Genomic DNA, 12111 nt, shown 5'->3' on the forward strand with positions numbered 1-12111 from the left:
TCATGCTGCTCTATGTGTGTCTATCTCTCTCTCTCTCTGTGTGTGTGTGTGTGTGTCTGTGCGGGTGAGTGGGTGTGTTGGGGTCGAGACGGCCGACTGGACCTCGAATCATCTGCGGCGGCAGCAATGCCTGGCCTTCCCGTTCTGCATAAGGCGGATAGACGCAGCCCTCCCTAACTGCCGTTCTCAGACTACCGTTCGCCCGCCGTTCCCTACAATAACCCTGGCGAATCTCGGTCAAGAGAGTTTATGTGACGCTTATCATCATTCCCATGGGAGCGCCGCATTTGTTCTGCTCAGCCCCTGCCTAACAGAAGTGCCCAGCGCTGGGCCTCCTCGCGACCGCGGCGGACTGTGGCATTCCGATGACTTTAGCGGCTGAAATACGCCTCCAGTGGTTTTGTTTCACCAACCTTGACACCTTTTAGCGTCCACGAAAAGTTATTCCTGGTCTAGAGCTCTTTTGGCAAACCCCGGGCGAGCCATTGCCGGGTTCTGAAATACTGCTAGCTCCTAGTTAAGATCAGTGCAATAGTTGCAGGCAACTTGTGAATCACTCTTGGTCAACTCGTTGTTAACGTTTTACCCCTATCTCGTCGTGACTCTCTCGGCCCGTCCATACCTATCTAAAATGGAGTATATCCAGGCTTTGTCTTACCCCAACCCGACGCCCCAGTTGGTAGTTGTATACTTCGTCGCCGCGGTATTTGGTCCCTTGCTTAATGTCGTCTTTGCGCCTGTAAACAAAGAGTTCGATCATCCTAACCTCTCTCGTTCCCTAGGGTGTACTTCTCATTGCCATCAAACTGATTTACAATATCTACTTCCACCCGCTGGCATCGTATCCAGGCCCGCTCTACCTCGTCGCCTCCGATATCCCACTAGCCGTCCTCTCGCTCCTTGGCACGAGCCAGTACCCCCTCAAAGCCGCACACGACAAATACGGCGAGATTGTGCGCATCGCTCCTGGGACGCTCTCGTACATCAATCCGCAAGCATGGACCGACATCTACGGATACAAGAAGAATGGCGGAGGTCGGGCAAACTTCCCAAAGGACCCTCTGTTCTACAACGAAATGATGCTCGGCAGGGATACCATCACGCTCGCCAGTGACATGGATGCGATCCCCATCCGCCGCTGCCTGAACAGCGCCTTCTCGCACCGCTCACTCGTCGAACAGGAGCCCATGATGCAAGAGCACATCGGCCGGCTCATGGCGCAGTTTGAGAAGCACAGCGCCAACGGGCATCCCATCGACGTGCGCAAATGGTTCACGTTTTCGATGTTCGATATCAACAGCGACTTTGGCTTTGGCGAGGACATGGGCTGCGTAAAAACCGGCGTCTATCACGACTGGGTCAAGTTTGTCATTGACTATTTCTATGTCGCGACGGTCCTCCACCAGTGCCACAAGTTTTGGCCGCTGAATCGCTTGCTGGCACTCTGCATTCCCCCCTCGATGCGTAAGATGCAGGCGAACCATACCGCGGCTTCATTACAGCGAGTCAGGAAACGCATGGCCCTAGAGACGGATCGCCACGACTTCATGTATTATTTCTTGAAGCAAGCGAACAAGGAACAGCTCCCAGCCAGGAAGATCGAGGCGCAAGCGACCGTCGTCATCCTGGCTGGCAGCGAGACATCGTCAGTGGCAGAGACTGCGGCCGTGTACCATATCCTGTCGCACCCAGATATCCACAAGAGGCTGCAAGAAGAGATCCGGAGCACATTTGCCAGTGTTGAGGATATCAAGCTGCACCATGTGCTTTCCAAGCTGCCGTACCTAGATGCGGTAGTGCAAGAGACGCTGCGCATTCACGCCCCGCTTGCCAATGGCTTCAATCGCTGGGTGCCTGAGAGGGATGGAGCCGTGATCTGCGGGAAACACGTTCCACGAGGGGTGAGTAATTTAACAACTTCCGAGCCCGATACCATTGCCATACGCGATTGCGGGTCAGATGCACTGACGGACGGCCATTCCTAGACGGCCGTCACCATTAATCACTACTGCTCGAACACATCAGCCTGCAACTTCCGCGATCCTATGAGCTTCATCCCGGATCGATGGATGGGTGACCCCAGGTACGCCGACGACAAAAGGGAGGTTGTCCAGCCATTCTCGGTGGGACCACGGAACTGTCCTGGACAGCAGTAAGTCACAAAACCCAGCTTTCCCCGGATCGGCCGCAGAAACCCAATCATTGACATGTCCTGGTGCAGGTTTGCGCTATATAACATCAAACTGACGCTTGCGCATCTGCTGTGGCTGTTCGACTTGGAATTGGGTGAGGGCACGGAGAACTGGGCAGTGGGCCAACGGATCTACAACGGCTGGATCCAGCCTGCGCTGCCTGTTCTGATGCGAAAGCGAGTGCCTTGAAAAACCTACAGGTACGGTACTGTATCTAGGTACCGTACAGTGCAATACCCAAAGTACCTTAGGTAGACAGTGCTGTAATTACAAATGGGTAAGGTACCTTAGGCAGGGTGCAGAACCAGACCGCGGTTCTCTCGCCGTAGGAAACTCGATGGAACGGAAAGAATAAAACTGCTGTCAGTTACATCCTTCCGGAGTCAATTAACGTTTCTTTAATATATGTTTATTCTCAATATTTATTCGATTTTATTGTATTTTCCACCCCGCGTGGCACAGCAAGGTCTCCACATGCCTTCACACTTCAAGCAACTTGGAGGCAAGGTACCTACTGTACAGTACAAAGGCACCGTTTGTGGCTGTCAGGACCAGCAAGGCGCCGAGCTCCGAGAGGCCCAAACAAGTGGGGCCGGGCGTTGCACGGATACTAATTAAGCGTAATGCACGCCTGCATTTCGTGGTTCGATATGAGACGCTTAATGTTACCCATGTTGGCCACACAGCCTTCCCCAGGTAAACTTACCAACCACTACCTCGAATTCTCGACTCCACCCCGCAGTGCTGGTTTTGCCTGAATCTGATCCATGTCGTCATCAGTTAGATTTGCAGACCATCTTCCTTCACATTCTATACAGTCCATCAAAGCAGCCCGGGCGTGTTGCAAAGCTGCGTGCTTGCCCCCAGCATGTTGCTTGAGATTCTCATCCTCGTAGGAGCGGCGTGGGCAGTCGCAATAACCGTCGACAACCTATCCCGGCCCAAAGCTGGTTTGCCAAGGGTTGGCGCAAAGCCGGGACCTTTCTCCCTTCGCACGTGGTGGGCTCGATGGCAATGGCTCAAACACGGACACCAAGACGTGATACGGACATACGAACAGGTACGCAGCGCGGCATCCGACGCCGGCGAAGTGGCCTACTGACCACGTTTCGAAAAGACCAAAGATGCGAATTATGTCATCCAGACGTTGATGGGCGATACCGTCGTGCTAGCTCCCAAGTTCCTCAAGGAGCTCAACATGCTTCCCGAGTCCAAGCTGAGCTCTACTGCCGCCTTGGTTGACAGCATAATGGGCCAATACAACGGCGTGGATATCCTTCTACGAGACCACTTGACCAACGATATCTGCAGAGGGCCCTTCACGAGAAGCTTACGTATGGTTTGTCAAGAAAACAATGCGAGACTGTTCTGAAAGCTGATGAAGCAGCAATATTTTTGCCGCGAATGGCCGAGGAGCTTTGTACCGTCATGGCGGAACAGCTTGGCCACAGTACGGCTGAGGGTGAGTCGCATCGCACATTGTATGTTCAAGTAGCGACAACGCGGCCTTGGTTGACTGACTCGAGGAAATCACATATAAGGCCCAGTAGTTTGCGTCGCCTACGACCTCTTGTTGTCCTTCATTCACCGGATTACATCCTTGGTCTTTGTCGGCAAAGCATACTGCTATAATCCGATCTGGACGAGCGCCGTGACAGAGTTACCTATCAATGTCGAAATAACCAAGTTCGTCCTGCTGCCGTTCCCAGCTTTTCTTCGGCGCTTCGTTGCGCCCCTGATCCCGCAACGGAACCGTAATTTCCGCCACCGTGGCGCGGTGCGCGGCCTCCTCTTTCCCCCATCGGAAAAGATTGCGGTCAAAGAGGAGCCCAGTGTGATGAAGCTGCTTATCGAAAGTGGGAAGGATACAGATCCCGACAGTATAACCTCTAGGCTTCTGATTTTGACGGGCGCTGCGGTAAGACTACCTTAAATAGGCCAGCGAGGACAAATCATTGTTACGATCCATCCGTGGCTGACCACGCGAATATCCTCAGCTTCATACCTCGTCTATGGCGATAACACACGCGATATTCGATCTCTGCTCCATGCCAGAATATATCGAGCCTTTGCGGTCAGAAGCGCAAACAGCGCTCGCTCGAGACAATGGAGAATGGAAATTCTCCACCATTAAGAAACTTCGTCGACTGGACAGTTTCCTCAAGGAGTCTCAGCGTGTGAACCAATCCACCTTCCGTAAGCTACATGCTGGGCCCCCCTTCCCCTCGCTTTGGAGAGCCGTTTCGTAAGCTGATAGCCCAATCTAGTCGGCTTCGATCGCAAGGTCATGGCCCCCATCGAGCTGTCCGACGGCAAGACGGTCCTTCATCGTGGAGCCACGATCGCCGTGCCCGGAGGACCCATGGCACGCGACCCCGCATTCTACGACAATCCTCAGCACTTCGACGGCCTCCGCTTCTACCGCCCTGACGAGGATGGCATAGGCTCTACGAACGCACAACACGACTATGTGGGCATCGAGCCGGGCAATATTTCATGGGGCAATGGCAGGTTCACCTGCCCTGGGCGATGGTACGCAGCCGCCATGATCAAGCTGATCCTAGCGAACTTGCTGCTCGAGTATGACGTCTCGTTTCCTCCCGGCCAGACGGAACGGCCGCCAAATGCGAAGTACGATACCGAGGTGCACCCGGATTTTGGGCAGAAGATTGTTCTGAAGAAGCGAAGCACCTGATTCCACTCATCGGCGGCTGTCGGAACACTTTGGGACGTTAACTATACCTAGGTAGTATCAAGATGATTATGACCTTTTTTTTTTTTTTCCCAGGGGTATCTATTACTACTTGATTACCATACACATACGAGACAATTTTGGCTTGTCGACTTGGTTGATCAATGAATTGAAGTCTGGTCGGCACCCGACCGTCCAACGGAAACCTAGGTACTATACATGCTATTCTGCGGTACTCTCATTATTCGCCGATCCATGGAGGCATGAGCGAAGGATAACCTAACTGCTGGAGATCGACCCGCCACATTGTTCGGGCGGGCACTCGATCCATTCGCCCTGATTAAGTGCCTTACAACTTACCTTACATAAAAGCCTCCGTCTGCTTACCACACCATTCCACAAACTTGGCTGCAACCCCGTTATCCCCTTTCATCGAAGCCTCGACTCCTGCGGGAAGACTGCCGAACCTCCCCCAGGGATAGACATACGCCCCGCTCTTGTCCGGCGTCAACTCCGGGGCAAGTATAGTCCACAGCTCCGTGTACGCCCCGTAAATGGGGGGATAGAGGATACATTTGTCCTGCGACCGGGCAACAACCGTCAGTAAGATACTTAGACATGCCAGCACAGGGACCGCTCCGGCTCACCGTCAACCACGCGCCGACGCCGGTCCAGTGGCGCTGCAGTTCGGTGCGCAGATTGCCCGGGTTGAAGGCCGCGTGGACGACGCCCGTCCGCGGCGTCGTCTTGGCGAACTCGCGCGCCAGGAACACGTTGCCGACCTTGGTCTGGCCGTAGTTTTGCCCCACGCCCTGGTCCGTCGGCCGGCCGGAGCCGTCGTCGGCGACGACGATCCCCGGCTTGGGCGAGTCGACGTGCACGGCGATGGAGGCGGCCCATGCGACGCGCACGCTGCCCGTCAGCGAGGACGGGGAGGCGGCGGTCCGCGCCAGGACGGGGAGGAGCAGCTGGTACAGCAGGTACGGCCCCAGGCAGTTGGTGCCCACCTGCAGCTCGTTCCCCTGCGCGTCGGTGCTGCCACGGGGAGGGTACATGACCTGCGATCTCGCGAGTGCGCTTGGTTAGACGGGCGGGTTGTGCGTGTGAAGGAAATGCGGGGAGACACGTACACCGGCATTGTTCACGAGGACGTCGAGCCGGTCCTGTCGAGCGAGGAAGGAGTGGACCGCGGGTTTGATGGTGGACAGGTCGGACAGGTCAAGATACAGAAACTCGAGGCGGCCGTTGCTATTGGGCGATGCCTCTTTGATGCTCGAAATGGCCTTCTGGGCTTTGGCTGCGGAGCGGCCTGCGACCCAGACAGTCGCATTGTGGGCATAGAGAATCTTGCAGAGTTCGAAACCCACGCCAGCGTAGCCACCCGTCACGAGGAAGACCTACAGTGGACGAGCACAAGCGTTAGAGATGCGACAGAGGTAGGGAGAAGCGATGCCACTGACGCGTCCTGTTTGATCGGGACAGTTCTTCTCGGTGAGCTGTGGGGCCGGAATGAAGTAAAACTGACTGAAGATGTTTCCCATGATGTAAGCGGAGCAAATATTCCTCCTAGTCCAAGGCAACAAGAGAGAGAGAGAGAGAGCCGGTCTATGGCGCTTGTCAACTGGATCCGTCTTCTCCAGTCTCTGCACTTCCAGTCCCGCTCGGGTGCCCTGGCCAAGAGTTGGAAGGATGTTGGTCATGAGTAAATGGCCCCCACCGCCTCTGCATGCATTACTGGATTACCACCGTGACACAAGGACCCCTCCCCAACAGCCGGTTTGCCAAGGCACATGAAGGTAAGCGAAATTCATTCGTTGGGGTCCGTTCTGGCAACGGTACTGTACCCAGCATGCTTGGGGGGGAGGGGTACCTCTAGCAGGCATTCACTGTGCGGCGCATTCCCAAACCGCAGTCTTGACCTCTACTGTAGCACAAGCTCATCGTAGAAAGAACTTTGCATTCTCGGTCTCGCTCGATGCTCGCGAGGCCACCAATAGGGAGGGAGCTAAGCTGCGGCTCCTGATTAAGTACGGTAGCTCTAAGACACCACGGTATGCATCATGCCGATAACGCTTTTCTGTTCAAAAGTGAGATATCACCAACACTTACGCGGTACTGCGGCGCGGCTGTGTTCGTCCCTCCGGCGGAGGACTGTGGACTCGCAATGATATTGGCTCTCATCACATCCCAGCCTCCCACACACCACTTGTGGGCAACACGATAGCGCCCCATGGTAGGGCTAGGCGGTACCAGAGATGAGCACCTGCTGTCCATCTTGCTGACCACAGCGATGAGATAGGTGACAAATCGCATTACTGCGCGTTGGCTACAGGTAACCATCCCGTGCGTTGGGTAAGAGAAGAACCGCACCAAAGGGCGCAGCACTGGACGTATATCTACAGGTTGACACTCCCCTTCCGGGGGCGGGGGGATCGTAGAGCCACGCATGACAATGTAAAGAAAATGGATTCTCTGCAGGCACCTCCTCGAGGGGTCATATTCGACCTCGGCGATGTCCTCCTCAGTTGGTCCGCTAAAACAACGACGACTATTCCGGCTAAGAAACTGCGAGCCATTCTCTCGACGCCCGTCTGGTATAGTTATGAGCGTGGTGATATCACTCGGGATGCCTGTTATGAGCTGAGTGCTCGGCAATTCTCCCTCCTCAAATCCGAGATTGCAGAGGCATTCGCCCAAGCACGCCAGTCTCTCCAGCCTGACCATGACATCGTTGCGTTCATCCGTGAGTTGAAGAAGGATTCTGCGATCAAAGTGTACGCCATGTCCAACGTGGGCAAAGAAGACTTCGAAGAGCTCGCAACAAAACTGGACTGGTCGCTCTTTGACCGCGTATTCACGTCGGGAGCGGCAGGCATGCGAAAGCCGGAGCTGAAATTCTACTGTCACGTCCTGGACCATATCGACTTGGACGGCCACCAGGTTGTCTTCATTGATGATAAAGAGGAAAATGTACTCGCAGCACAAGCAGCAGGCATTCCGGGATTCGTCTTCGGGCGCTCGACAATTCATGTGTTGCGCGAGATGTTTGATAGCGCGGTCGGCAAGGGCTGGAGATATCTGTTCCGGAACGCAGAGACGTGTGACTCAATCACGGACAGTGGAGTCACCTTCGCCGACAATTTCGCGAAATTGTTGATTATGGATTCATTGCAGGACCGGTAGGTTGGCACCGTCCTCGAGTGCAAATATTCCGATGGTGTTGTACAAGGCCACTGACCTAAGACTATACTGTTAGAACCCTTATCGATCTCAGGTGGGGGTCAAGGAAGACCTGGAACTTCTTCGCTGGTAAGGGACTCTTCTTTGCGTCAGAGTAAGTGTAGCAACGGAGCCACTGATGAAGATACCCTGCCAGGCAAAACAGCACTCGTCCCAGGGGGCTATTTCCCTGATGATCTCGACACCACAGCTCTCGCTCTGCAGGTTCTTCGGCCGGTATCACCTGAGACTGTCTCATCAGTTCTCGATAAAATGGCCGAGTATGTCAACGATGATGGTACTTTCCAGGTAAGCTACCTATTAAGTCGTTGGCGCGGCCAGAGTGACAATATATAGTAAAGGAAGCTCCTTGGCTAAACAGTTCCGCAGACGTATTTTGACCGCGATAGACCTCGGGTTGATCCCGTTGTCAGCGCGAATATCCTCGCTTGCTTCTACTCCTACAATCGTGGCCACGAGTTCGAGCGTACCCTCCAACTCGTGCACTCGATGCTCAAAGACTGTTCCTACATGCAGGGGACCCGATACTACCCTTCTCCTGACTGCTGCCTGGGTTTCATCGGACGCCTGCTCCGGTCGTCGAGCGACCCCCATCTCCAGATGACGCTAGGTCCGCTATTGAAGTCGCAAGTGCGTAAACGCGTCGGCCTGGGCGGCAATGCATTGGATTTGGCTTTGCGCATCATTACGTGCACCCAGATGGGGATCGCGTGCGAGGCTGATCATCGCACTCTGCTGAACTTGCAATGCGAAGACGGCAGCTGGGAGCCTGGTTGGATGTATCGCTACGGATCGACGGGCGTGAGGATTGGAAATCGTGGGGTCACCACAGCAATGGCAGTCGCAGCGCTTTCCTCTCGAGATATCGCCGCTCAAGGGAATGGTTCATGCAAGCCAAACGGTATGGGCGAGGTTGTCAATTTGATTGATGCGAAGTAGAGATATCGAGTTGGAGGTTTTCCCGCTGGGGCTTGGAACGTGGACCACTGTTCAGGGCACTACTTCGATTTGGTTCAGGCTAATTTAGTCAATTAACCACACTATCACCACGAACCTTGATGATCTATATTGATATCATTCGTGTAAACTCGGCCAAGGCTTCCGTTTGGTCTTCGTGCACCGGATTGAGCAATGGCTGGTTTACATGGTGGTATCTAATAATCAAAAGCCAGCCAACAATCAGGCGTAGCCTCATTCCCGAATATCCCGTGGAATCTAGTAGTTCGTCTCAGGGTGGGCTTACTCCCGTTCATAGTCGAGAGACAAGTGTTGAAGAGCGACCGGCGTGTGTTGTGGCTTGACAAGCTTCCAATATCCGAATACCCAAAGCGTATAGGTCCTGAACTGCTAGTACTGGATCTCAACATTGCGCCTAGCTACTATACTCCCACCGCTTCAACCTCATAGCTTGCTGTCGGCATTGGATTTTTGAGCTAGTGCCCGCAATTCCTTTCTCAGGATCTTACCCGACGGGCTCTTGGGGATAGACGGGAGGAATACGACGCCGCCTCTGAGCCACTTGTAATTTGCGACTGGCCGGCAACCCATTCCGCAATATCTTGACCAGTAATCTGCTTCGGATCGGCCACGACGTATGCTCTAATGAAGAGGTTTCATGTCAGTATAATCCCTAGCAGGGCCCGAAAACGGTGCTCACCGTGGCACCTCGGTATCTTCCGCATGCACTCCAATTACTGCCGCATCGAGAATCTTAGGGTGGCTGATCAACAGCGCCTCTAGCTCGGCCGGCGCGACCTGATTCCCCTTGTAATGTGCGACGAATCTGGGCACACCAAATTTCCTTTTTCGTATTTCGCGGACGTGACGTTGCTCACCCTCGCTCAGGCTCGACTCAGTCAGGATTCGCTCAGGCTGGCTCACCTTTGCTCACCCTAATTACCATTTTCGGCAGGCTGTTCACACACTGTATTTCCAACCTAGTCGATGTCCTCATGATGCCCCTTAAGGTACGGACCATCTAGGTCGTTTCATCCCTGACCCAATTAATTCTTTGGCGCCTCGAGCCTATTAAATTCCGCTTGTGGTTGTAGGTGAGGTGGTTTCGGCTTCTGCCGTGACAATGGCACAAATCGAAAACTGCCGTACATGGTGAGGGACAGTACGTGGCAAACTAGTTCAATCCGTGGCATAAGAGGTAGTATCCCGTCTCCAAAGCTGAGACGGTAGACCAGGGTGACGGCTATCCGGGTCGCCACAGCGATCTACAGTCTAAAGTTGGGACTGCGGGCATATTCTAGTACATGATGTGGGATACTACATGACCTCTTAGTCTAATCGTGGCATAGTACATAGTACCCTGGCTCCAAAACTGGGACGGTATTGAGTATAACAGGACATGATATGGCATAGTACATATTAAGCTGGCACTTAGGATGTACCATTAGATAATATACTGGCGCAGAGTATACCAGTATACATTATCCTTGCGAAGGCATACCAGCATGTATACTATATTGGAATATAGTAGCTTAGCTTAGGGCCCGTACCAGAGCTAATTTCAGAGAGTGTTAAACCGCGGAAAATCCATTGTAGCCCAACTTTTCAACCTCAATCGCACAGGTTCTCTCATCGCCTAAAAACCACGACCTCCTTTGGGGATAATGAATCAACAACCCAGAGTCAAAAATAGCATCCGCATCATACTACTCTCTCTCTCTTCATCAACCTTATTACCACTCTTATTCTCAACAACCCCAACATCAAACTTCAAGCTCGACTGCCCAACCCTCTCGCCACTGTCCAAACACCTTCCCCATGTTCCCTCTATTCACAGAAGAAGACCACGCCCTCGTCGTCTGCGAATATAGCGTCTCCGCCGAAATTACCGCCACCGTGCAACCTACACCCCAGCTCAACCTGACAGAAAACGCCCTGCTACATGCCTCGGGCAGAGATATCATCAACATGCGAAACATGGATATGCAGTTATGAGAACGGGAACTGGCCTGGCGACTATCCATACATGTACTATCAAAACGGCGGGACGGACCAGGTGAGGGAGGGGGGGCTTGTGGATGTCAATGAGATCAGTGGTTCTTTTATCTATCTGTGCCGTTGTTAGCTCATGTCCTGCCTAAAAATATATACTGAGTAAATCGGCTAACGAATCCAACCATTTCCGAGCATTTCCTCCTCTGCTCACAGCATTTACGTTTATGTGGCCTGCCCCCCTCTTGTATTTTGCAATCCAAATAATCCAGCGCTTCCTAGAGTATTCGGTGTGGAGTATCTCGAGGTCCTGCATCGTGTATTATTCTTGTCCATAAACTGAGGCAAATTTGCTACCACGAAGGTTGACAACCGCCGCCACGCACAGATCATCTGACATCTGCGCTTTCCTCAGATCAGTATTTTAGGCCGTGCTTACCTCTGATAGTCTTAACCTTGTTACGTAACGTGGCAGGGCTTTCTCGTGTACCATGAAGAATCAATATCCGGCCAGCAGCCCGCAGCAAGCTAGAGCCCACAGGATTTACATGCTCACACCGGCCCCGCTTTCACGACTCGCTTCAGCACAGCAAATGTACACTTGACCATCAGCCACCTTGGCATCTATATCACATTCCTCGTTTAGCCGTGCCTCCATGGTTCAAAGGGCCACTGACATGGCTAGCTTTCTCTGAGCCGTCGATGCTGACGGCGGCTGTGTTATCCGCACCAGAAGACGGCTGACTCGATCCTAGGTACGGAATATTGGCAATTAAAAAGGAATCATCTCACTCATTTCAGAGACCGGATCTTCTCGGGATTGGTGGTCGAAGTTATATCCATGCAGGCTCGTGTTGCAATCCCTTCTCGGGGGCAGTAACCTAAGCGTCCTTGAACTCGGGGCTGTGTGATGCATGTCGAGCTGCGAATGATATGTAGAACAACAGTTCCCCTTTCAGCCAGCATAGTCCATCATACAGCAATCACTCCGCCCCCGTCCACTCAGTCAGATTCTATTACCAGTCCATCGCCATGGCC

The 12111-nt window shown here is 53.4% G+C and overlaps 4 protein-coding genes across 4 annotated transcripts; 3 read left to right on the plus strand and 1 right to left on the minus strand.

Annotated features, from left to right (window-relative positions):
* Nucleotides 1–631: 631 nt before the first annotated feature.
* MFIFM68171_09550 (Isotrichodermin C-15 hydroxylase) lies at nt 632–2381 on the plus strand (the record flags this gene model as incomplete). The annotated part of the gene is made up of 4 exons (XM_071064969.1): nt 632–703; nt 783–1901; nt 1986–2152; nt 2222–2381. 4 exons carry the CDS (start codon nt 632–634, stop codon nt 2379–2381), a joined length of 1518 nt encoding a protein of 505 aa, XP_070921070.1.
* Nucleotides 2382–3060: 679 nt separating this feature from the next.
* On the plus strand, nt 3061–4887 carry MFIFM68171_09551 (Ent-kaurene oxidase; the record flags this gene model as incomplete). Its single annotated transcript, XM_071064970.1, has 6 exons — nt 3061–3252; nt 3310–3526; nt 3580–3654; nt 3734–4110; nt 4190–4388; nt 4460–4887. The coding sequence occupies 6 exons, from the start codon at nt 3061–3063 to the stop codon at nt 4885–4887; spliced, it is 1488 nt and encodes a 495-aa protein (XP_070921071.1).
* Nucleotides 4888–5245: 358 nt separating this feature from the next.
* RDH1 (short-chain alcohol dehydrogenase) lies at nt 5246–6425 on the minus strand (the record flags this gene model as incomplete). Its single annotated transcript, XM_071064971.1, has 4 exons — nt 5246–5464; nt 5532–5942; nt 6015–6281; nt 6345–6425. 4 exons carry the CDS (start codon nt 6423–6425, stop codon nt 5246–5248), a joined length of 978 nt encoding a protein of 325 aa, XP_070921072.1.
* Nucleotides 6426–7347: 922 nt separating this feature from the next.
* MFIFM68171_09553 (Alpha-D-glucose-1-phosphate phosphatase) lies at nt 7348–9063 on the plus strand (the record flags this gene model as incomplete). Its single annotated transcript, XM_071064972.1, has 4 exons — nt 7348–8063; nt 8141–8193; nt 8261–8412; nt 8494–9063. 4 exons carry the CDS (start codon nt 7348–7350, stop codon nt 9061–9063), a joined length of 1491 nt encoding a protein of 496 aa, XP_070921073.1.
* Between the last annotated feature and the right edge of the window lie 3048 nt (nt 9064–12111).

This window comes from Madurella fahalii, assembly GCF_045866475.1.
Source record: "Madurella fahalii IFM 68171 DNA, scaffold_5, whole genome shotgun sequence".
Lineage (NCBI taxonomy): Eukaryota > Fungi > Ascomycota > Sordariomycetes > Sordariales > Madurella > Madurella fahalii.